The 25,349-nt window shown below is 42.5% G+C and overlaps 1 protein-coding gene across 5 annotated transcripts in view; it reads left to right on the top strand.

Annotated features, from left to right (window-relative positions):
- APBB1IP (amyloid beta precursor protein binding family B member 1 interacting protein) overlaps positions 1–25,349 on the top strand; it is a 165,694-nt gene that overhangs the window by 133,072 nt on the left and 7,273 nt on the right. For all 5 annotated transcript variants that reach the window (XM_023735014.1, XM_023735011.1, XM_023735013.1 and 2 more), the window contains 3 exons: positions 12,436–12,534; positions 13,511–13,625; positions 23,814–23,917. In XM_023735014.1, coding sequence (XP_023590782.1) covers positions 12,436–12,534; positions 13,511–13,625; positions 23,814–23,917 — 318 coding nt within the window. The remainder of the gene's footprint in view (positions 1–12,435; positions 12,535–13,510; positions 13,626–23,813; positions 23,918–25,349) is intronic.

Genomic DNA, 25,349 nt, shown 5'->3' with positions numbered 1-25,349 from the left:
AAGCTGGTGATAGGGAACCCAAGGTTGAGTAAGGACAGTGTTGACATGTAGTGGGGTTCTTAACCATTCTCACAGAGCAATAGGTTTACTAACTACTTAATGAGAAACTATTTTGTTCTGTAAACCTTCATCTAAAGTGAGAATAGCAGCACAACTGGAAGAACGTAATTGACGTCACTGCATTGTACATGTAGAAATTTTTGAAGTGGTATATCTTTGGCAATGTATATTTTCACCAAAAAAAGAAAGGTCCTCCAAGGCCGAGAAGGGAGCATGTTGACATGTTGTGGGGTTGTTAACCAGTGTCATAAAACAATATGTGTACTGACTGTTTAATGAGAAAATATTTGTTCTGTAAACCTTCACCTAAAGTACAATAAAAAAATAATAATAATCAACCAGTATACTAGCTCAGGAATCCCTGAGTGGTGCAAACAGTTAAGGGCTTGACTACTAACTGAAAGATTGGTGGCTCAAACCCACCCAGAGGTGCCTCAGAAGAAAGGCCTGGAAATCTGCTTCCAAAAGGTCACGGGCTGGCTTGAAAACCCTATGGAGCACAATTCTGTGAAACACATGGGATTGCCATGAGTCAGAATCAACTCCATGGCAACTGGTTTGGGTTTTTTTGTTATTGTTTACAGTAGCTCAGTCAGCCTGACACTCTCCAGGTGGTTCTCACAGGTGGGTATTTTGCCCCCCAGACAACATCTGGCGCTGTCTGGAGACATTTTTGATTGTCACAACTTGGGGCTGGCAGGGGAAGCTTTTGGCCTCTAGTGAGTGGAGACCAGGAATGCTGCTAAGGATTCTACAATGCACAGGACAGCCCCCTCCCGACAAAGAATTCTCTGACCCAAAATATCAATAGTCCTGCTGTTGAGAAACCCTGCCTTAGACAGAAGAGCCCCAGAATAATGGCTGTGAATGGACTGAAGGAGGAGAGAGGGCGAGATCCATTCATTCACTCACACATTCCTTCATTCATTCATCCAGTATTTATTGAATGCCACCTATCTGCTAAGCACTATCCCAGGTACTGGGAATACAGAAATGAACAAGATATACAATAATCCCTGTCCTTGTGGAACTTACGTTCAGTGTGAGGGAAATGGCAGTAAGCAAAAAGATGTGTAATGTGATTTCAAGTAATAATAAGGCTGTGGATAAGTATGAAGCTGGGCAGGAGACAGAGAAGACCAGGGCTGGCCCGGACTTCTTTGTATTGGGTGGTCTTGGGAGTCACATTTAATAAAAGATATGAATGAAGTGAGGGAGCAAGAATTATCTAGGGGAAGAGCATTCCAGGAACAAAACAGTAAGTGCAAAGGTTCTGAGGTGGGAACCTCTTTGAGCGGATCAGAAGGAAGAGAGAGAAGAGGAGAATGTGAGGGATAATGTCTTGGTTATCTAGTGCTGCTATAACAGAAATACCACAAGTGGATGGTTTTAACAAAGAAAAGTTTATTCTCTCATAGTCTAGTAGGTGAGAAGTCTGAATTCAGGGCACCAGCTCCAGGGTAAGGCTTTTTCTCTTTGTCGGCTCTGGAGGAAGGTCCTTGTCATCAGTCTTCCCTTGGTCTGGGAGCTTCTCTGCACAGAAACCCCGGGTCCAAAGGACATGCTCTGCTCCCAGCCCTGGTTTCTTGGTAGTATGGGGTCCCTAACTCTCTGCTTGCTTCTCTTTCCTTTTATCTCTTTAAAGATAAAAGGTGATGCAGGCCACACCCCAGGGAAACTCCCTTTACATTGGGTCAGAGATGTGATCTGAAAAAGGGTGTTACACCCCACCTAATCCTCTTCAGCATAACCCAATCCTACTTCATTAATCACTGGCAGAGATAAGGATTTACAACACATAGGAAAATTACATCAATCACGAAATGGAGGACGACCACACAATACCGGGAATCATGGCCTAACCAAGTTGACACATATTTTGGAGGGACACAGTTCAATCCATGACAGATAATAAGAATAATGGTGCTACTATTTACCAAGTATTGAAGAAAGGAGAAGTCATTATGATGGCAGATGATGAACAAAATCCAATCTTTGCTCTCGATGTGTTCATACACGCCAGTGGGGGAAACCATCCCTAAACAGTCAGACCATAAACAGCCTCAAAATAACATGGTGGTTGCTCAATGGAGGTATGAAGAGGGTGCTCTGGGAGCCCAGGTGAACATGTGCTTGGGCTTATCAGTATTTCAGATGATAGAAATTGAAAGCATTGTTTTTTAAGCATCTTATTTTTAGTAAACCTTTGTTGAATGCGTGGATAAATATCTGGATCTTTAAAAAAAAAAAAAGAATAATGGCAAGCGCTTATATAGCATTTGTAAGGCAATGTTTTAAGCACTTTACATGTATTAACTCATTTAATCCTTTCATCAACTTTATGAGGTAAGAACCATAGTTCTCCCTAGTTTATAGACGTGGAAATTGAGACCAGAGATGCCCCAGCCAGCAAGTGGCAGAGTCGGGCTGAGAACCTAGGTGGTGTGGCTCAGAGGCTGTTCTCTCTGACACTGTTTGCCAGGCTGCAAACAGGCTTCCAGACAGGAAGCATCTTCTACTGTTACCCACCCCCGCCCCACTGCCGCCACCCTTGAACCATGTCTTCATTGTGTTCCTGTCTGACTCTGTGGCCCTTGTTTAGAATCCTAAAACCTTGAGAAATTTCCAACATCGAGGTCTGAATTTCCTTATGGACATTCCAGTATACTTCATCTCTGAAGTGTTTTCCACATTTCCTAAATAGGGAGAAACAAGGTGTTTGAGAGAGGTTCTGAATGCTGCTCAGTAAACTGGCTTTGTCACAGTCACAGGAGGCTTGTTAAAAATGCAGATTCCAGGGCCCCTGAACCCACTGATCAAAATGTTTAAGGGTGAGTCTAGGAATCCTTTATTTTGCCTAAGCACAGCCAGGTTTTGTACTCACAGTAATAGAAAGAGTCCTAACTAAACATCAGCAGGGCTCAGCTGGTGGTGAAATATCCTTTTAAAGTGGGCAAATAGGATGGAAGTCTGTCAGAAAGTAGCAAGGGCCCAAGCCCTAGGATCCAGAAGGTGGAGCAGGGATTTCTGGGAAGAGAAGGACAGGATCTTAGACCTGGGGGCTCCTAGGACAGGAATTTAGATACAGTGAAACAAGGCAGGAACTCCGTTTTTTGCCCTTAGTCACGAGTTTGGGACTCAGTCTGGGAATCATGACAGGAGTTGGATTATCTGACATGGGACGCAAGGTTACGCCTAGGCTGCACCAAGAATGGTAACGTGAGTACCAGGGTATTGGACTAGGAGCCTCTAAATCCCTCATATCCAAGGCCCAAGTCTTCAGGAGAAAGTCAGGGCCTCCCCTATGGGGAGAGAGGGCTCAAAGGTGGAGACACCCTAGGGCCTGATGGATCTCAGAAAAAAGGCATGAGCAACTCTAGCAGAATATGCATTTCCTCGTTTCTCAGGATGACAGTTGGTTCTGTTCTCAAGCCAATTTCTTTTTGTGCAATCATCTGCTCACTTTGCTCTTAACCATGCTTCTCAGTTCCTTCTGCAATAGTTCAGGAATTTTTACAGTTTACTGAGTAAAAGGGTCCATTACAGTTTGGAGAACCTATTTTGTTTATGAACATTTTGGTCATTTCTTTCCCTCTCTGTCCACTACTTAAAAAACAAAACAAAAAAAAAAGTCTTAGTATTCAGATATTTCTTTAGGCTGAAGAGATTTACAAAATGCAAAGAATATGTACATAAATTACAGAAGGAGTTCAGAATATGTGGAGACATGTTAAGATTGGGCAATGCCATGGACATGCCTGACTCATAAGGCCAGTCCAGAATTTTCTTATTCAGTGTGACCGTAATGATGATGACTCCATGGGGGTTTGCTGACAGGAAGACTGGAGTTTGAGTCCTGGCCTGGTCACCTACTAACTGTGGCTTCAGGCGCACTACGGAGACTTTCTATGCCTCAGTGCCCTCATCTGAAAAGTGGACATAATAGTGCCCAACTCCCCTTGGGTGAATTAAATAATATACGTCCATAAAACCATTTGTACTATACTATGTCTAGAAACATAGCAATCAATAAGTGGTCATTGTTATTAGAGCCCTCGTGGCATAATGGTTAAGTGCTTGACCGCTAACTGCAAGGTTGGTGGTTTGAACCCACCAGCCGCTCCACAGGAGAAAGACCTGGCATCTGCTTCTGTAAAGATTATAACCTAGAAAAACCCATGGAGCAGTTCTTCTCTGTCCTGCTGGGTCACTATGAGTCGGAATTGACTTGGCAGCACACAACAGCAACATTATTACTGTACTCTAGTACTAAGTAAATATTTTTATTGGCCAGTGGTTCTCAAACTTCAGCGTGCATCAGAATCATCTGAAAGCTTGTTAAAACACAAATTGCTAGGGCCCAGATTTGTGATCCAGTAGGTCTGGTATCAGAGTCCCTGGGTGGTGCAAATGGTTAAGTGCTTAACTACTAGCTGAAAAGTTGATGTTCGAACCCACCAAGAGGTGCTTCAGAAGACAAGCCTGGCGATCTGTTTCTTGAAGGTCACAGCCTTAAAACCCTATGGAGCAGTTCTGCTCTGTACACATGGAGTCACCATGAGCCGGGATCAACTCCACAGCAACTTACAACAACAGGTCTAGGATTAGACTGAGGAATTTGCTTTCCTAACATGTTCCCAGATGATGCTGATGCTGCAGGTCCAGGACCACATTTTGAGAAGGGCATATCGGCATTGCTGCCCTTAAAGAGGTTGTGCATCTCACTGGAACAGACAGCAGAATCCACAGACAGGACTTAGCACTCGAGGATAACTTCTTCCCCTTCCTATCTTTGTTTGGTGCACATTTCCATTCTGAGCTGGTTGAAGTTGCTCCTTTGTGACTCTTTCTTGCTCCATTCTGTGGCTGGATGTGATGGGGCAGTGGAAGTAAACATCTTCCAGGAGAAATTATGTTTTTATTGAGAGTGTCAACAGGTAGTGGAGTAAGTATCCTGGAAAGAGCAATGAAATTCGGTTCCATCACTCACTTACCCCTTACTCTGCTATATTTTCTTCATAGTATTGTTCACAATCTGAAGCTATATTATTTAGTGATTTTCCTTTTATAAAAAAAAAAAAGAAAATTGGCTATCTGCCCTCATAGAATGGATGCACCCTGAAGGAAGGGACTTTTTCTTTGTCTTCACCATCATATTCCAGAGCCTTGATCACTGTTTGACGCACTGTAAATGCTCAATACATATCTGTTGAATGAATGAATGAGTAGAAATGCACATCAGGCCCCCTGCTCTGTTTTTCTGCTGGAAACCTGGTTCTATCATTAATAATATTAATAGTAATAACTACCTCCTGCTGAGCACCTGTTGGGTGCTTTTCATACATTTTTTCATTTAATCTTTTCGACATCCCCTCAAGGGAGATGTTATCGCCCCTATATTATAGCTCCATAGCTATTTAACAGAACTCAAAAAGGTTCATGAACTCACCCAGGGGCACTCATGCTCATTACTGTAGTCATATAAGATTATTCTCTTGCAAACAAACTCTCTTCACTTGGCGTCTTTTATGTTTTTTGCCTTCTGTAACTCCACTTTCCTATCTTAAATGGACTACTGATTTCTTAGGACTGGGATTCAGGGTCGACCTTCTCTTAAAACTGGACTTTTGTTCTCCTAGCCTTTAGGAGGAAAAAAACCATGTCACATTCTGGGCTTGTACCATTGAGCTGAATCCTTCATTTCTTGTTTCTCGAGTCTTTTTTTTTTTTTTTTTCCTCCTTGCTGCTGACCTCCAAGTCACTCTTGGATTCACAGAAAAGTTTAGCAATTTTTCTCCTTGTTTCCCCACAACTCAGTCTTCTCCCTCATCCCCAGACATTTTCAGCACTCTCCTTATACTGCTTCTCACCTACAAACCCGTCACTGAGCACAGTCTGCCTTCTACTTTAAAGAAAATAGAGATGAAAAAGATTGACTTGCCCTGGTTTTCTTCCTGTTCACCTGTAAGCTTGCCTAACACAGGAAGTGTTCTATCTCCTAACTTTCTATCCCAGAAGACGAAGGCGCTTCCTCCAAGGCAAACACTTCTCTGCCTGTCTGGGACCGCACCATCAGCCACTCTCCTTCACTTCAGTATCTTCCATCTCTTCCCAAAGAATTCTTCCCCTTGGGCTACAAACGTGTTCATGTATTCCTTGGGTTTGAGGTTCCTAATCTCTTCCTTTAGTTCTATATGTCTCACCCCTCCAAGCAACAACCGCAGCCTGTCTTCCCTTTACCTCAGACTTCTTGAGAAATACGCCCTCCATGCCTCAACTTTCAGTCTGTCAGACATTACCCACCATAATTCATTCATTTAAAAATTTTTATTGAGTGCCTACTACTATTCAGGGCATGGGGATACAATAGTGAACCAAAAGTCCCTGGCTTTGTGGAGCATGCCTACCAGCAGCTTCTCCCATGACTCCTACTGGAACTGCTATTAGTAAGGTTTACGGCGAACGGGCTTTTTTGAATCTTCTTGGCAGCATTTGCATTGGTGACAGCGTCCTTATTTTATAATCTTCAGCCTGGACTCATCTTTACCCACCTGCCCTGGTCCATTTGTGCTGTTCCTCCCTCCACTAAACACTGGAATGTTCTCCAGAGTTCTGTATTTTATTCTCACCAGACTCCTTCTGCTCTGCCTGAGAGATTATATTTACAGCCACAGCTGCAACTATCATCTGTGTGCTAATAATTCTCAATCTATAGCTAATCGTCTCACCTCTTCTAGCCCCATACCTGCGGTAACTACACGTCCAAGAGGCACCTCAGCTGTAACATGTGAGACAGGAAGTTCAACCTTCACTCTCACAAACCCCCTTCTTCCTGCAATTCTTCTCAAGATTAATTGTACCATCACCCATCTGTGCTTCCAAGCTAGAAACAAAGAAATCATCACTGAATTCCTACCCCTCTTTACTCTTCTCATCCAATCCACCAGCAATTTCTTTAGATTTTCCATCTGAAATGACTCTTCTTCAACCCTCTGTCCATCTGATCTTCCTCTCACTCCAGGTCCGTCTTGTACATGTTTCAGTTGCAGAAAATGTGACCACAGGTATGTCAGAATAGAACTGAGCTCCATAGGATTTTCAATGGCTGACTTTCTGGAAGTAGATTGCCGAGCCTTTCTTCCCAGGGACCTCTGGATGGACTTGAACCTCAGCCTTTCAGTTAGCAGCAGAGCATGTTAACCATTTACACTACCCAGAGATTCCACATAGAACTTGGGTTCTAGCTATGGTTCTGCCACTACCTTTGGCCTTAAGCAAATTGCTTAATCCCTCTGGTGCTCAGTTTCCTCATTCGTAAGTTTAGAGGATCTGTTACAACCCCTTTTAGCAGTATCATCCTGTGATTGCCCTCACCTGTGTGTACTGTGATGCATGTCCGAAGAGAGCTTCTCCCTTTTTATGGTTGGGAATAACCAAATAGATTGCAGAAGAGTCTGGCCAGTGGCACTGAAGCAGCATTTCCCCTTAAACCCCTTTGCAAATATATTTTTCAGCAAGATGCTCAGGAAGTAAGCCCCTTGGCAAGGTCCCAAGGCATGACTAGAGAACAAGTGAACAACCAAAGGTCTCTGGCTTCGCGGAGCTTGTTTACTAGCAGCTTCTCCCATGACCTCTACTGAAACTATTAGTAAGGTTTCCAATGAACAGTGACCTTTCCCAATCCTCATGGCAGCATTTGCATTGGTGACAACTTCTTCATTTTATAATCTTCAGCCTGGACCTGTCTTTACCTATCTGCCCTGGTCCATTTGTGCTGTTCCTCCTCTCTCCCCCACACACTGCATTACCTAGGAGTCGGAAGGAAGCCTCATGCCCATTAGGTAGCTCATCTTAGGCCCATAAAATCTGAGGGTTGGAAGAGACCTTAGAGTCGCCTGAGGCATAATTATCCTGTATACATTCACAGCACGCAGGTCGTGTAGGGAAATCAGTGAGACTCAGCCCACTAATGTGCAAAAGAATGAGCCAAGGTCAGATACATCTACCTCAGAGTCACAAGGGGAGCCATTGTCAGAATTCAAGGTCAAGAGTTCCTTCTCCGCCTTATGCTCAGTAGTCGTTATATTTAAGGGGATGACCACATTTTACTGTGTTTGGATGAATAACATACTTAAGCAGTTGTTTACTGCACTGTTTAAGTAGATACCTCTATACAGGCAGTTCCTCTGTGCATTTCATTGCAATGAGTACAATGAGATTTATAGTCTCTGCTCCTGGGGGCTTGCTTCTCATATGATGTGCACCAAAAAACAACAACAAAAAAAAATTTTTGTTTAACATACCAGGCCCAAGGTAACAATATCAACTTTCTAAATAGCTCAGGAAAATAAAAGGACTGATTTCTAGGAAGAATTATAAACACTGAAATGCTGAAGAGATCAATGTTTGCTCCTCTTATATGACAATCAGAATAAGAATGCTATTTTAAGTTAGAGCGCTCGTTTTCTGGTACTGAAAGACAAGGACTTTGGTTTGGCTCTGCAGATTTTATAGTTGAAGGAAATGTCGCAGGCGTTTGTGGAATGCCACATTCGATCCAGAGAATAAGTGCTCTGCTTAGTGTATTTTTCATCAATATTGCCTTTCAGTTAATTAAACACGTCTTTTGCTGCTGGGCCACATTATCTGAGTTGATAGAGACTTTCAATTTTAAAGGCCTCCAAAGAAGAAGATTATTGGGATGACGTTTGCAAAAAACAAAGTCTAACATTAAGAATTAATGAGTAAGATGTGACCCTCAGTGACAATGAACTGTGCAGCTGCCATTGAAAAGTGTTTGCTGCCATCTGCTGGTCTGAAGAGAAAACTACAAGGAGCCCACTGGGTCGTTGCCCTTAGGAGACAGAGGGGCCTGTGGTAATTAAGCAGATAGGAACTTACCGTCTTTCAAGTGATGCTGGTGCAAATTCTGAGGGCTGAAGGACTTAAATCAAAGAAGCAATCTATTTAGAAAACCAGTTGTCATCAAGATGATTCCAACTCATGGCAACCTCGTGTGTCAGAATACAACTGTGCTCCATAGAGTTTTCAATGGCTGATTTTTCAGAAGGAGCTCACCAAGCCTGTCTTTTGAGGCTCCTCTGGGTGAACTCAAACCTCCCACATTTCTGTCAGCAGCCGAGCTGACACCACCCAGGGACTCCAAAGTAGCCTTTCCCCAGTTGGCTTAAAAGGCCAAAAGGAAGACTTTTTTTTTATAGTATCATTTCTGAATTTTTCAGTGGTATCATCAACATCGAGAATTTTGGCTTAATAACATACTATAAATAAATAAATTCTCTGTGGCAGGTCAAGAGACCCCAAGGTTCTAGTGGGTCATGGGGTAAAATGTATAGTAATCTCTCTGAGTCCCACTCAGTTTTCTCATTTGTAAAATGAAGAATTACTAAACACTCCTCAGGTTCTTAGAGTCTACGGCCGCTTATTATTCCTTTCTGGGTAAAGACGACAACACCACTGGCTCTAACAGGCAGGGTAACTAGTCCAGATACAGCCTCTCAGATTCAGGAAGCCCAAGCTTTAAACTGAAGTTTAAAAGAACAGCACCCCTTGCTCAGATCAGCTCTGCAAATAAACCATTTCCTTGGAGGCCAGTGATTAAATTGAAAGCAAAAGTGAAGTGGAGAGGTATGTGCAGTACCTTAATAGAGGGACTGACAGCCTCACCCCTTTCCTGTCCACTGACAAGTAGATGGATGGCTGCCAGCTCTCTTGGCATCTCGTTTCACTTTCAGGCCCACCAGACATTTATGTATATCCTAGCAGGATCCTGACTCCTCTCAGGAATGGAGAGAGAGGAAGAAAGGGTAGTACACCATACACACACACACACACTCAAGATGGTCATCATTGATAATTCTTTTTCTATATGAAAAAGCTTATTAGAAAGTATAATAACCCATGAAAATTCACATGGCATATATCTTAGAACTAAGTTTGGTCACCTGCCTCTTACTTTCTGGCTGTAACACTTGTTGAGTGAGAAGGAAATCTTGCACTTGTTTATTTCCTTCAGTTATTGCCTGTCCATTGGAATACCTGCCATGCCCTAGGCCACGTGCTAAGGGCTTTTCAGCAGGGTATAAGACAGACATGGCTCCTCTCATGGAGCGCACAATCTATCAGAGAAGAGACATAAAACAATAATTATAAGGACAATGAGTTTTAAGACAGAGGAGGCTGAGGTAGAGGTGTTATGTATGCCCTGGGGGCCAGTGTGTCTCTTTCTCCTTCGCGTCTGCGCGTATCATTGTCCTCTTTGACTGTAAGCTCTCAGAAGGCCTGGATAACCCCCAGTTCTGCACCCAAGCCATTCCTTAGTGCCACTTGAGGATAGACAGAAATAGCCCTTCTCCAGGCCAATCCAGAGGTTAAAATGGCCCATTTGGGTAGGAGATGGTAGTTAAGAAAGGAAGATTGTAGGGAAACCCTGAATTCTTGGTCACAGAATAACCCTGGGACTGACTGGGAGTGAAAAAACCACAATTCTTATAGGCATTAATTCTATGACATAAGAATTATAATTATGTCAGGGAATCCCTGGATGGTGCACATGGTTAACACACTTGGTTGAAGGGTTAAGCCCACCCAAAGACACTTTGGAAGAAAGACCTGGCAATCTACTTCCGAAATATCAGCCATCAAAAACTTTAGGGAGCCCAGTTCTACTCTGACATACCTGGGGTCACCATGAATCAGAGTTTTGTTTTTTCTTTTAATTATGTCAAGTAAATTCCCTTATCTGACAGATGGGGACACAACTCAGATTTCTTTTAAGGCTAGAGACATGGTAGATGTGAAGGCTTTATAAAGTTTAAGAAGCAGAAATGAAAATTATCATTGATAATATAGCAAGAAGGCTTCTGGTAAGTCATATAACAGATGTGTTAAATCCTTTCAAAATCTAATCATTAAAAAAAATACCCCTCATAATACTAACGAGTCCTTGTGGCACAGTGGTTAAGCGCTGAGCTGCTAACCAAAAGGACGGTGGTTCAAACCCACCAGCTGCTCTGCAGGAGAAAGATGCGGCAGTCTGCTTCCGTAAAGATTACAGCCTTGTGGGGCAGTTCTATCCTGTTCTGTAGAGTTACTAAGAGTCAAAATTGACTCAGCGGTGGTGGGTTTGGTTGTTTGTTTGTTTGGTTGGGTTTTTTTTTTTTTAAATACTAAACATGTTATCAATAATTTTTGCCACCATCTCCATAAATCACACTGCAGTGTGATGGATCGCTTTTATGTGGCCTTTCTTGCCCACCAAATGACTGAGTGGGACTATGCAAATGAGGTGTTTGTAGCCCACCAAGGGGATTGGATAGCTTGCTAATGATGCAGATAAAGTGCATGACACCCTTGTGAGGGTGGGACCATGCAAATAAGGTGTATGGAACCTTAATGAGGGGATTGGTCCATTTTGCCATCCTCCTGGGCTTAAAATGAGCCATCCCAGAGACGGACAGGGGGACCTCACTACTACCAAGAAGAAGAGCCAGGAGTGGAGTGTGTCCTTTGAGCCTGGGGATCCCTGCACTGAGAACCTCTTACACCCAGGAGACAGAGAGAGCTATAACACCTGAGATGGTGCAGGACAGTGAGAAGCAGCAGCAGAGAAAGGCAACAGAACCAGGAGACCAGCACAAGCAAGGCAGTTACAGTGGGAGTGCCCACCGACAGAGCAAGACAGCTGAGTGCCTTCAGGCAGGAGGCTTCCTGGCAGAATGGGTTGCCTGCAGGCACTTGTTGGCGGAGCTAGGCTTCCAACCTATGGAGCAAGAGAGCTGAGTGCCTTCAGGCAGGAGGCTTCCTGGTGGAGTGGGGTGCCCCCAGGCACTTACTGGCAGAACTAAAGAGCTTTGTAACACTCGCTCAACCAGGGCAGAGGCGAGGCCAAAGGGCCAAGGGTCAGAGAGAAGCCTGCCTGTGGGCATGGCTGAGAAAAGATTGTCCTGATTGAAGAACTCTCTCCCGAGCCCTTCCTGATCTGACCTGTAACCTGTTACTTGCCTAATAAACCCCATAACTGTGAGTGTGGTCTGTGAGTTCTGTGTAGCCATTGTGATGAATTATCAAACCAGCAGAGAAGTAGAGAGTGTTGGAGGAGGGATGGCTGGTGTCAGAATTGGTAACCAAGTTGGAGAAAGAAGGTATTTCTGACTCTACCTCATAGGAATCAGCCTCAGGCTATTGATCTTGATTCTCCTACCCCCTTGTGAAGGTAGATAAGGAGGTTGGACAAAGCCGCCACCATGCCATTTTTACACACACTTATTGTTAGTTTAAAAAAAAGATTTTTTAATCCTGCACTCCTAAGAAACTAAGAATTTATAAATTGGTTTTAATACCACTTCTTTCTAGCACCCCCAAATTCAGAAGGAGTCTCAGTATATCAAGTATCTCTGCTGTGATGATGCAAGGACTCTAAACCAGTGGATCACAGGAGTCAGGATCGCCAAGGTGAGAAAGCATTTAGACTTCACCCTATCTTGAATTTGCTAACCAACTCCCTGCCTTGTGTCCAGTCTTTGTGCTCCTGTGAAATAGCTGAGCCATTCTTTGCTACAACCACAATTATCTTGCTTATTTCCCTGTTGGGTTATTAAAATAGATGGGTGTGGTAAAAACACGGACCTCTCCAGTGACCTGAGGTCCAAGGGTTTACCTTCACATGACACTTTTCAAGTAACTTATGGAGAGTTATCATAAATAGTGCAGAACTCATGGAGAGTTTTGCAAGCTTAGTGTGCAGTTAAGAAACAATATGTTATCTACAGTAGAGTTACATAGAGATATAGATAGTCAGAATTGCATGGCTAAAGCTCTCCTTTCACATACACCCACTCCTCACTTATCAACATGGTTAGGTTCCAAAGACCAGATATTTATATGAAAATCAGCGTTATGCAAAGATGGAGGATGACCACATCATTATATAACTACCAAATTACATAATTACATAACTGCCAAACTACATCATTACATGACTGCCAAACCACTGAGAATCATGGCCCAGCCAAGTTAACGTGTAACCTTAACCATCACAGCCAGCATTACTCTTGCCTCACAGTTTGGCATTCATTACTGCCAGATGTACATTATCAATATGCAAAATAGTTGGGTAATAGATTTTTTACTATTGTCGTAAATGAGAAATGTTGGATAATGAGATAGTCGATAAGTGAGAAATAGGTGTATAGGTAAAAGTATTCACTGACTGAGATAAATCTGAAAATTTATTTGATAAACAATTAATAATGAGTAAACAATTTGTGAATTTTTTTGTTGAAAGAATGATTATACTAACAAAAACTCAGCAGGGAATGAGAAGAGTTGTCATAGAATATTTTTTTTTACAAATATATATTTTTTTACAAATGATTGCCAGAGTTCAGGATGAGTGGATTACTTTCTCCTTTTTTATTTCCCCTCTTAGTATGGAAAGACTCTTTACGATAACTATCAGCGGGCTGTGTCAAGAGCTGGGCTTGCCTCTCGGTGGACAAACCTGGGAACTGTCAACCCAGCTACGCCAGCTCAACTTTCTACAGGTATTAAGCAGAGGAGAAATTCTGACACATACTCAAAGCTCGGGGCCCTGGTGGCGCAATGGTTAAGAGCTTCGCTGTTAACCAAAAGGTTGGCAGTTCAAATCCACCAGCTGCTCCTTGGAAACCCTATGGGGCAGTTCTACTCTGTCGTATAGGGCCACTGTGAGTCTGAATCAACTCAGTGGCAATGGGGTTGGGTTTGGTATCTCCTTTAACTCTAGAATGGCATTGACTGACAAGATCTGACCCAGGCAAGGCCCATAGGGTTCTGAATTCTTTGATTTTTTGAGAATACCAGGATTCCTTTCCTATCCAGAGAGCCAAAGAAATTTTTTCATCTCTGAACATTTTTCTCTGAAATTGGGATCACTTGCTTTAGCAAATATTTCCATTTCTTACCGAGTTTTGTGTCTTAGTTTCCTAGTGCTGCCATAACAAAATACCACAAACGGGTGGCTTTAAAGAACAGAAATTTATTGTCTTACGATTCTGGAGGCTAGTAGTCTGAATTTGGGTGTTGGCATGGCTGTGTTCTCTTAGAATGCTGTAGAGGAAGATCAGTTCTTTTCTCACCCAGCTTCTGGTAGCCCCAGGCATTCCTTGGCTTATAGAAGCGTCTTCACATGACTGTCTTTCCTGTCTGTTTCTCTGTGTCTCTTCTCTTCTTTTGAACGACACACTTAGATTGGATTAGGACCCACCCTACTCCAATAACTCATTGCCATCAAGTAGATTCCAACTCATAGCGACCCTATAGGACAGAGTAGAACTGCCCCATACGGTTTCCAGGGGGTGCCTGGTAGATTGAAACTGCCAGCCTTTTGGTTAGCAGCCGTAGCTCTTTACCGCTACGCCACCAGGGTTTCCACTACTCCAATAGGAGTTCCTAAGTGGTGGAAATGGGTAGTGCTCTGCTGCTAACCAAGAGATTGGAGATTCAAGTCCACCAAGAGGAGCCTCAGAAGAAAGGCCTGGCAACCTACTTCCAAAAAATCAGCATTGAAAACCCTATGGAGCACAGTTTTACTTTGACATACATGGGGTCGCCATGAGTCAGAATCAACAAAAAAGCAACTGGTTTTCTGCTCCATTATGAGCTCTTGTTAATTTAGCTGATAACATCTTCAAAGACCCTATTTCCAAACAAGGTCATGTTCATTATAAGGAACACCCTACCTCCCATCAAGCTGATGTATCAACTATTTAATTATGAGCTGAACTGTTTCAGAATAATTGGGATATCTTGAGGATATCAGCCATTTCCCAGAATTAAGAAACTAGTGTATTGCACAGACTGTCACCTAGACAGGTTTCATAGCTTGGCGATGGCTGGCTGATTTATCTGTAATAGGAAGTGTTTGAGTCTATAATTAGCAAGTAGCAAGTTAGCAAGTAGGAAGAACTATATCTAATCAGGTGCACTCTGGATTCGTCTTTGGCATTGAGTTGTATGAATTCAAATCATAAACTCCCTTCTTTCCAGGGCATTAGCTCTGCCATTATGTTAGAGATCATTGTGGATACTGTTAGATGCTATTATGATAAGGCACCCAGGAATCCCACATCAACTCAAGCCACAGGCATCCCTCTTGTAAAGTTCCCAAGGGAAAGAGATATATAACACAGGAATTGTGGTAAATAGAATTCTAAATTATTATTAGCTGGGCTAGTGTCCATAACTCGAATTCAGGATGTTCTGGTAGAGTGAGTTAGAGCATGTGTCTTAAACTCACAGCCTGAGATGGTTGTCACAACTCAGGGAGGGGGTGGTGCTACCAGCATCTAGCCGGTAGAGGGCAGGGATGCTGCTAAACATCCTACAGTGCACTAGCCCCCACAAGGTGGAAACTTCTGACCCAAAATGTCAGTAGCGCCGAGGTTGAGAAACGCTGCTCCAGTCAATATAGTCTCCTATGTTCCCTAATAGTTTCCGACGTTTTCACTCTCCTCGGACTTCCCGCCCTGCGACTCCTTTACTCTCAGCAGAGAAAAGTGGAACCATCAAAGGTGAACTTCCTTACGTTCCCACCACCAGACCCAACAACTTATTTGCATATCTACCCATCCTAGCCTGTTTTCCTTGTTACCTCCTCACAAGGCCAGTTCTTCCATGCATGCTCTGCTCCCCATTCTCTCCTACCTTCGCAAGGACTTTATCTCTCTTGCTCTATCAGATCCTGCTCATCAGCATCACTCCCTTCTTCAAACTAACTAACTTAAAAAAAAACCCTCCAAGGACTCTATGACCCCCCTCCAGCTACAGCCCCTTTTCACAACCAAATTATTCTAAAGTGTGTGCCATGCTTGCTTTCTCCACTTTTCTACTTCTTATTCACTCTTCATCCCACTCTAGTCAGGCTTCTGCCTCTGCTCCCCTAAGTGCTCTTACTAATAAAAAACAAAAACCTATTGCTGTCGAGTGGATTCCGACTCATCGCGACCTTATAGGACAGAGTAGAACTGCCCCATAAGGTTTCCAAGGACAACTGGTGGATTCAAACTGCCAGCCTTTTGGTTAGAAGCTGAGCTCTTAACCACTGTGCTACCAGGGCTACCGTGCTTATTATATGGCCTCTACATTGCTAAATCCAATTATTATAAATCCCTGTTTTTATATGACCTTTCAACAATTTCAGCACAATTGACCTCTTCCTCCTTGAAATAATCCCCTCTATTGGCTTTCAGGATACCACATATTCCAGATTTCCTGACACACACACTCGCCCTGACTTCTCTGTCCATTCTTTCCCAGCCTGTTCTGCTAACTCTTTCTTATTGTTGTTGTTAGTTGCCAACAAGTCCATTCTGACTCATGGCGACCCCGTGTATGTCAGAGTAGAACCATAGGGTTTTCAATGGCTGATGTTTCAGAAGTAGATCACCAGGCCTTTCTTCCAATGTGCCTTTGGGTAGACTTGAACCTCCAACCTTTCGGTTAGAAGCCAAGGACGTTAACCATTTGCACCTCTATGCCGCTTTAAATGCCGGCATTTCCCAAAGTTCAGTCAGTCCTGACTCTTTTCTTATCTGACATTATCTCCCTAAGTGATTAGCCTACTCCCAAAGTTTCAATTACCATCTATGTGCTGACCAACCCTAAATATATAAATCCTAACCCAGACCTCTTTACTATATCCCAACCCATGTATCTGTCTTCTCAGTATCTTCCCTTGGATGTATCACAGACACCTCAAACTCAACATCTATAAAAGTGAACTCCTCATCTCTCCTCTAAATTTGTTGTTTATTGTTGTTCTCTATCTCTGTCAATTGCTCATACAAGAAAAGCTCATTTGCCCCCAAATCCAATCAGTCCTAAATCCTGCTAATTCTACTTTCTAAGTATTTGTCGAATCCGTCCACTTCTGCCCATCTCCATTGCCACTTAAGCCGCCATAATCTTCCACTTGGCCTGATGCAGTGACATCTAGCTGGACCCTGCCGTTGCAGGCCTCTCTCCCTCTATTCTCCTTTCTGCAAGCCAGTTGTTGTTGTTAGCTGCCCTCAAGTCGACTCTGACCCATGACGACCTTACGTACCACAGAATGTTCCCGCATCATTCTCACAATCACCAGCATGTTGGAGACCGTCATTGCATCTGGTGTGCCAGTCCATCTCATGAAGGGTCCCCCATGCCCTCACTGGCCCTCTGCTTCACCAAATATGATGTCCTCCTCCTGATGGTGTAACCAAAACAAGCGAGTCAGAAAATGTTCTGCAGCCAGAGCTACCTTTTAAAATGTGAATTTGACTTCTCCCCTACCTAAAGCCCTTCAGAGGCTTCCTCTTGCTCTCAGATAAAGCCCCAGTCCTGGCATGGCTGACGAGGCCTACAGAATATGAGCCTTACCCACCTCTCCTGCCTCTTTCCTCCCCTCTGTCTTCCTGTTCCTGCTATCATGGCCTTTTGTTTTCTGCAGTTCTTCAAAGCCACAAGCACAGATGCTGTTCCCTCTGCTTATGACATTCCCTCCTTCACATGGCCAACTCCTACCCATCCTTCAGGTCTCAAACTAATTGTCTTTAATAAGGTAATCCTAATTCATAATCTACGTGATTATTCAGTTTCTCTTCTCCTCTTTAGACTCTTATGAAATCATGAGGTCCAGGACTGTTTTCTGTCTTGTCAATCATGGTATCCCCAGTACCCAGCACAATGCCTGGCTGATAAGAGGTATTCAGAATTAGTTGGGTGGATAGATGGTCAGAAGACCATTGGTTGGGACAACAAATGAAAAAATAAATTAGTACCTTTCAAAGTTTCTCTGCAGATGAAATAATGTATGTGAATGATCTTAATACCTAAGCGCTCAATAAATGTTAGTTCCATTCCTCTTAATTGCTTAAAACCAATTTTTGAAGAACACCATTGCAGTAGCCAGATGAGATTTCCATTGACTAAAAAGGGATTTTACACCTAGTGAAACGTCCCTTCCTAGATGGTAAATTAAGCCACATTGTCGCTACTGTATCATGAATTCTTCGGTTCTGCCATAGCCACAGGCCCTACAGAGAGCAAATGTGCTGCGATATTCGTATAAACCATCATGGGAGCTACCACTGCTTATTAATAAAGTGCTTCAGTGAGCACCTAGAAGGAAAATCTTCCATTTAAACTCTTTCAGTTTATGCCTTAGAATTTATTGCTGTGAGCAGCTGTTGTGTGGGATTTTAAGATCTAAAGAGCTATATTAGTGACTAGCTTGGAAGGAATGGAGCCATTTTCAAATAGAAGGTGAAGTTTTTTTCTTCTCAGTTATAGCCACAAAAACCAGTCGAGTCGATTCCAACTCATGACAAACCCATGTGGTCGGAGTAGAACTGTGTTCCATAGGGTTTTTCAGAAGTAGATCACCAGGCCTTTCTTCCAAGGTGCCTCTGGGTGGACTTGAACCTCCAACCTTTCAGTTAGCAGCCAAGTGTGTTAATTGTTTGCACCACCCAAGGACTTCCTCACTTAAACGTTGTTGTTAATTGCTGTCAATTCTGACTCATGGTAACCCCATGTTTATATATATACATGTATGTATAATCTACATATATGTATATATATAATGTATATATATATACATACATACACACACACACACGATCACTAGTCTTAGCATCCTAATGTCTGCTTGAAACAATGCCATCTTCTAAAATTCTGTTCTTGTTTGATATTATTAAAGCCTCTCTTCCACCTGAACTGACTGAACAAAATCAGAAGGGCTCTCACAAAATGGCATGTCCATTTAAGCAACCCAGGACAAAAAATCACATCATATATTCCCTCCAACACGCTCCCCACCAAAAAATAAAATAAAAAAACAGGTAAGGTGAACCTCAGGGATACTCTTGGAAAAAAACTATTCCTTAGAGTCAGAGGACTTATTGGCTGACTGCATTTATTCGGGCTGTTTGGGGCACTAGTTGGGGAGCCCCCTTCTTCACCCCTGACAGCTCTGCTCTGAGCCCTTGATTCCCCGCAGGACAGGAACAGGAACCACGCTGAGGTATGCTGTCGCACTTGCACCACCGTCTTCCCGTGCTCTCATGGAGAGGACTTGCTGTGAAATCATTCCATCGGGGCTGGCTACAGTCAGCCCTGGTCCCATGCTGTCTGATGCCTCCTCGGCTTTACTTAGCAATATTGCGCTGCGAATCTAGAACCCCATTCTGCACAGCTTCCCTCCTTCCTCTTCTCCTGCCCTTTCCTTCTCCATGCCGTTGAACCAGAGTCCTGGAGAAACAGAAGCAGAGCAAGGGCTGTGGCTGGGAGTCATAGACTATGTGTGATCAGTGCGTTTCTGGCTATGATTACCCAGCTTAAAAAAAAAAATAGAGGCATTGTTCAACATCCAAAGTGTATAACAGCAAGTAATTTATCCTGATGGGGGCAGTGGTGGTTCAGTGGGAGTTTTCTTGCCTTCCATGCAGTAGACCCAGGTCCGATTCCTGACCAGTGCACTTCATGCGCGGCCACCACTTATCTGTCAGTGGAGGCTTGTGTGTTGCTATGATGCTGAGCAGGTTTCATCAGAGCTTCCAGCCTAGGATGGACTAGGAAGAAAGACCTGGTGATCTACTTCAAAAAGTCAGCCTATGCAAAAACCTAAGGATCACAATGGTCCAGTCCCCAACCAATCACAGGGATGGCACAGGACTGGGCAGCATTTCTTTTCATTGTACATGGGGTCACCATGAGCAAAGGGCTGACTCAGCGGCACCTAACAACAACAACAATTTATCCTAGATACATTGCAGCTTTTTCTTCCATATTAGGGATAGCCAATACTTATAAAATGTATGACTTTAGCAACTAATTTAAGTCAGGACTCTATATGGTGACTGACAGAAATTCAATTCAATTTACTTTAAGCAATAAAAAAAGGAGGGGGGTTGTGACTTATTAACTCACAAAAGTAAGAAGTTCAAGGGTACACTGACAGGCACAGCAAGATCTAGGGATTTAAATGATGTCATCAGGATACTGTTTCATTCTTAGGCAGACTGTCCCATGGGGTGGCAAGGATGGCCACTGACAGCTCTAGGCTTATGTTTTCCACACAGCTAGAATCTTAGTAGAAAGAGACTGCCCTTTTCCTGAAAAAGTCCCAGGAGGGCTTTGTATCCTGCCTGTTCCTCTGATCTGCCAGGCCTGAGTTATGTGTCCTTGTCAGGGTGGATGGTGGGACCAGCCCTTCACAAACCACATGGGTTAAGAATGGAGGAAGGGGGGTCAGTTCCCACCTTGAAATGCACTTGAATCCTGTAAAACACCTGGGACTCATATATGTTTGCTAAATTCCAACCCCCAATTCCTTTGAGACTCCTAGAGAGAGTAGGAGAGACTGATGTCTTGTTACTTGACCACTGGGGTTACTAATACAGTCAATGAGCCCAGGACAACCTAGATCCCAAATTGCTGGTACCTACAGAATATATGTGTAACATATGCAAATAAATACCCTGAGTTGTGTCAAGATGGGACAGAGAACCCATGGAAAATATTGGACTTCCTGGCAAATGGAATGGAAGCTTGGAGCATTTGGGATATTACTATAAAGGTGATTCATTTGTTCTCCCAGATTGGTAAAGACCAGGACTTTCTAGTTACATAAAAACGTGCAGTATGTTGCCAAGAAATCAGCCTATGGATATATTTGGGCAAAAGAGGGAAGAAAAAAATATTTTTGCCCCTTAAAGGAATTTCCCCCAATAGTCTTCAGTACTCAGCTTTAATTTGTATTGAGTTTGTACACAGTAGAAAGAAAGACAGGGTTTTGAATATGCACAAGAAGAAAGAGAAGGGTGAAGAAAGACGAGACCAAAGGGGATGAGAAGATTGAACACTTTAGAATCTAAGAAGGTTACATCTCTTTCCTGTCACTTCTCCACCTCCAGTGCAGAGACTAGGCTAACCGGGGAGATGTGTTTAATTAGCCTTAGAGGGAGTTATTGCGTACTTACATGGCACACCACATACGGTCTGACAACACTGGCCAGATTTGCTGTGAATAAGACAGCAGTCCTTGCTGAATGAGGAGCATGGATTTTACGAGAAAACTGACTTTAAAGTTGTTGTAGCCAGTTACAATTTTTCACACTTATAAATGGACGTCAGTATCTTTTTTCTTTTAAATAATTCCAAACTTACAGAAAAGTTACAAGAATGATACAAACAACTGCCATGTAACCTTTAATCCAAGTCACCAATAATGAATATTTTGTCAAATTTGCTTTAGCATTCTCTTCTCTGCACCCCTTCTACGTAATATATTTCATGCACATACATATTTTTGTCTGATCCATTTGAGAGTAGATTACATGTATCATACCCCTGTACCCCTGTTATAGATTGAATTGTGCTCCCCTGTTATAGATTGAATTGTGCTCCCCCCAAAAAATATGTATGGCAAATCCTTAACTCTGTGCCTGTAGTATGGAGCCCTGGCGGAGAAGTGGTTAAGCACTAACCAAAAGGTTGGTGGTTGGAACCCACCAGCCACTCCTTGGAGAAAGATGTGGCAGTCTGCTTCTGTAAAAAGATTTACAGCCTTGGAAACCCAATGGGGCAGTTCTGCTCTGTCCTATAGGGTTGCTATGAGTTAAACTCGACGAGACGGCAATGAGTTTATTTTTACCTTCGTTTTTAATGCCTGTGGTTATAATCCCATTTGGGAATGGGTTGTCTTTGTTATGTTAATGGTACAGGATTAGTGTAGCATGTGTTTTAAATCAGTCTCTTTTGAGATATAAAAGAGAGATTAAACAAAGAAGAAAAAGAAACATGGAGGAAGATAGATGCCATGCCACATGATCGATCGCCAAGAACAGAAACTGAAAAGAGACAGGGACCTTCCTCCAGAGCCAACAGAGAGAGAAAGCCTTCCCCTAGAGCCAGCACCCTGAATTCAGACTTCTAGCCTCCTAAACTGTGAGAAAATAAATTTCTGTTTGTTAAAGCCACCCACTTGTGGTATTTCTGTTATAGCAGCACTAGATAACTAAGGCAACCCCTTAAATCTTCAGTTTGTACTTCGTAAAAACAAGTACAGTTATCAAATTCAGGAGATACATTATCAATAGAATAATTTTGTCTAAACTACAGTCCATAGTCCAGTTTTGCCAGTTGTTTCAATGGTGTCCTTTATAGGGGTATTTTTTCCTGGTATAAGATTCAGCATTTAGTCATCAGGTCTCTTTAGTCCTCCTTTAATCTGGAACAGTCCTCAGCCTGTCCTTATCTATCAAGATACTAACATTTTTTTTAAGAATACCAGTTGTCGCGGAGTCAGTTCCAACTCATGGCAACCCCATGAGTGTCAGATTAGGGCTGTGCTCTACAGGGTTTTCAGTGGCTGATTTTTCAGAAGTAGATCACCATTCCTTTCTCCTGAGGTGCCTCTAGGTGGACTGGAACTTCGAACCTTTTTGTTAGCAGCCAAGTGCATTAACTGTTTGCACCACCCAGGGACTCCTCAGTAGAGTATCTCTCGATTTGTTTTAGTCTGATGCTTCCTCAGAATTCATTTATGCATTTTGGTATTTTTGGCTGGAACACTACATGAGTGCTGTTGGGTCCTCCTCAGGGCATCATAGTAGGAGACATACATTGTCTATTTGTCCCTTATTGGAAACATGAATTTTAATCACTTGCTTAAGGTGTCATCCAGTCTCTCCTGTATAGATTTTTCATTTTGTACTTAATAATTTGTGGAGAGATACTTTGAGACTATGTAAATATCCCATTCCTCATCAAACTTTCCCTTCTTTCCAGTCTCCGGAAAGTTCTAAACAGCCTTGAGTTGTTATGTAGATTAATGGGTGTATCAAATTAATAGAAAAATACTTGAAAAGGCAAGTAAACAGTTTGTAAATATTTGATGGAATAGCCAATACAGAGAGTAGCTAAAGCAATATTTTGTGTTCACTCGGTGAGGAATAAAAAACGTAATAACGTGGGCTGGGAATGGGGGGGTGGGAGGCGGGGGGCAGGGCATGTGTGGTTCAGTCATGGGAGAGATGGCCTTGGTGTGTGGAAATTTTGCCATCCTCTATTTTCCTTCAAGAATCTTTCCTTGGAGCCACACAAATGAACATACAGCTTCTCCTATCTGATTCTCACAAAAAATCTCACCTTTGTGGGGGCTGGGGGGATGGGGAGGCAAAAGGAAATAAAATGAATGAGTGCATATCAGGACTTTTGGGGGGAAAAAATCTAATTCTAGGGTATATCTGGGAGTTTACACATTTTGCCCAATCCCCCCTGCCTACTTTCTGTGTCCATAGTACTTTTTGTTGAGGATAATGTTCAAAAGTTGTTCCTGTACTCAATATGGTATGAAACTGGAGAAATACATTTCAGAAAAAATCTTCAACAACAGGAATTAAAAATAAAGGGATTTTCAGGGTTTATTCTCCAGTTACCAGGAAGTTTTAAATAGGAGGGCATGCTATATTCTCTAGGCTCCCAGTTAATTCAGATTTTACTCTGTAGCCTTTATAAAGTATTCACTTCCCTGAACTTTTTGCTGAATCCCATATAAAGTTTTGCCATAGAACCTGAGATTTTTTTCCTAAGGCCTATATAGAAATCCCTTTTCTTTAGCTTTGGAGATATAAACTACTTTCTATTTTCAGATTATCTTTCAAGAATGTTGAAAATGCCTTGCCCAGTCTTCGTTTTCTGTTCTTCCTTCTCAGGATTTAAACCTGGCACTTCCCAGCCCAATGGTCAGATTCCCCAGGCTGCACATTCTGTTAGTGCTGTTCTCGCTGAGGTCAAGAGACAGGTGGAACCACCCAAGGTAAGGGCAAAGAGTGATTTATATACACCCTACCTAACTGTCCCCTAGGAGCCTATATTCTAAACCACTAGCAGCGTTCAGGGTGGCGAAAATGATTAAGCACTCAACTACTAGCCAAAAGGTTGGTGGTTCCATCTAGAGGCACCTTGGAAGACAGGCCTGGTGATCTCTTTTACTCTGCAACACATGGGGTTGCCATGAGTCAGAATCGAGTCAACAATAACTAACAACAAACAGTGTTCTAGTAACTGCTCTTTTAACAACAGAAAGTACAGTTCTAACAACTAAGAAGTCACTATAATTTCATTTAGGTAAATGCTTATATTTTTTATCTTTAAGTAATATAGGCCAGAATCGAAAGTTAATACTGCTTTGGGAAAATAAAAGAATTTTCCTTTTTTAATGATGGAGGTTGATAAGTATTTTTTATTTAGTTACATTTATTTTTGATTGAAGTGAACTTTTCTTGGGTTAGTCAAGTGATTTTAGCACCCTTTGAAAGTGACACATGAGTATTAAGCGCTTGAGATTTTACATATTTTTTCCTAAATAAATAGGGGCAACCAGTTAGAAGGAAACTCTGGATTGAGTGCTAACTGGGCCCCAGAACCAGATTATAAAATTACTAAAAGGGTTACACTATAAAATAAGCATTTTTGTTAATTATATTTTCCTGTTAATGTCTAGATACATCCCTAGAGTGATGGAGCAGAAATCACATTTTAAAACAATAACAGTACTACATCCAATTTGTCAATCAATTATAACTTAAATAAATGTGTTAATCCTATCTCCTCAACTACACCATTGCTTCTAGAAAGGAGAGATACATTTTATTGCCAGAATTGGAACCAAAATATGCAAACAAGTACAACTTGCAGGTCAGGGAGGTAGACTAGAAAAAAGCTGAGGCAAAAATATTCCTGTTGCCATCAAGGCGATTCCAACTCATAGTGACCCTATAGAACAGAGTAGAACTGCCCCATAGGGTTTCCAAGGAGCGGCTTGTGGATTTGAACCACTGACCTTTTGGTTAGCAGCCAAACGTTTAACCACTGCGCCACCATGAGGCCAGGCTAGATCCAAGGCAGAAAACAGGAAACCCGGGGGTCACTGCAGAATTGGGGAACTGAAATCAGATGAGCAATGCAGAGTGGAGATGTGTCCAGGACTGAGGGTCAGGGTATCACCATGGCTCAGAATCAGGGAATCAAGCCAGAGTTAAGAGTCCACAGTAAATAATGAAGATCAGAGCAAGCTATAGGTCAACAAAGAGGCCAGAAGAAAGCAGAACAAACATGCCTAAGGAAAAGAAAGGCAATTGGCCAGAAGTTCAAAGCAACAGTCAGCAACTACACAGACCTGAAGAAGTAGGGTAAAACAAACCTACAAAAAAGATTAAAATGCTCATTAAACAGATGATTAATGTTCA

Source organism: Trichechus manatus, unplaced genomic scaffold, assembly GCF_000243295.1.
Source record: "Trichechus manatus latirostris isolate Lorelei unplaced genomic scaffold, TriManLat1.0 scaffold00075, whole genome shotgun sequence".
Classification (NCBI taxonomy): Eukaryota; Metazoa; Chordata; class Mammalia; order Sirenia; family Trichechidae; genus Trichechus; species Trichechus manatus.
Note: the sequence above shows the minus strand (reverse complement) of the source record. Positions and strands in the feature narration are given on the sequence as shown.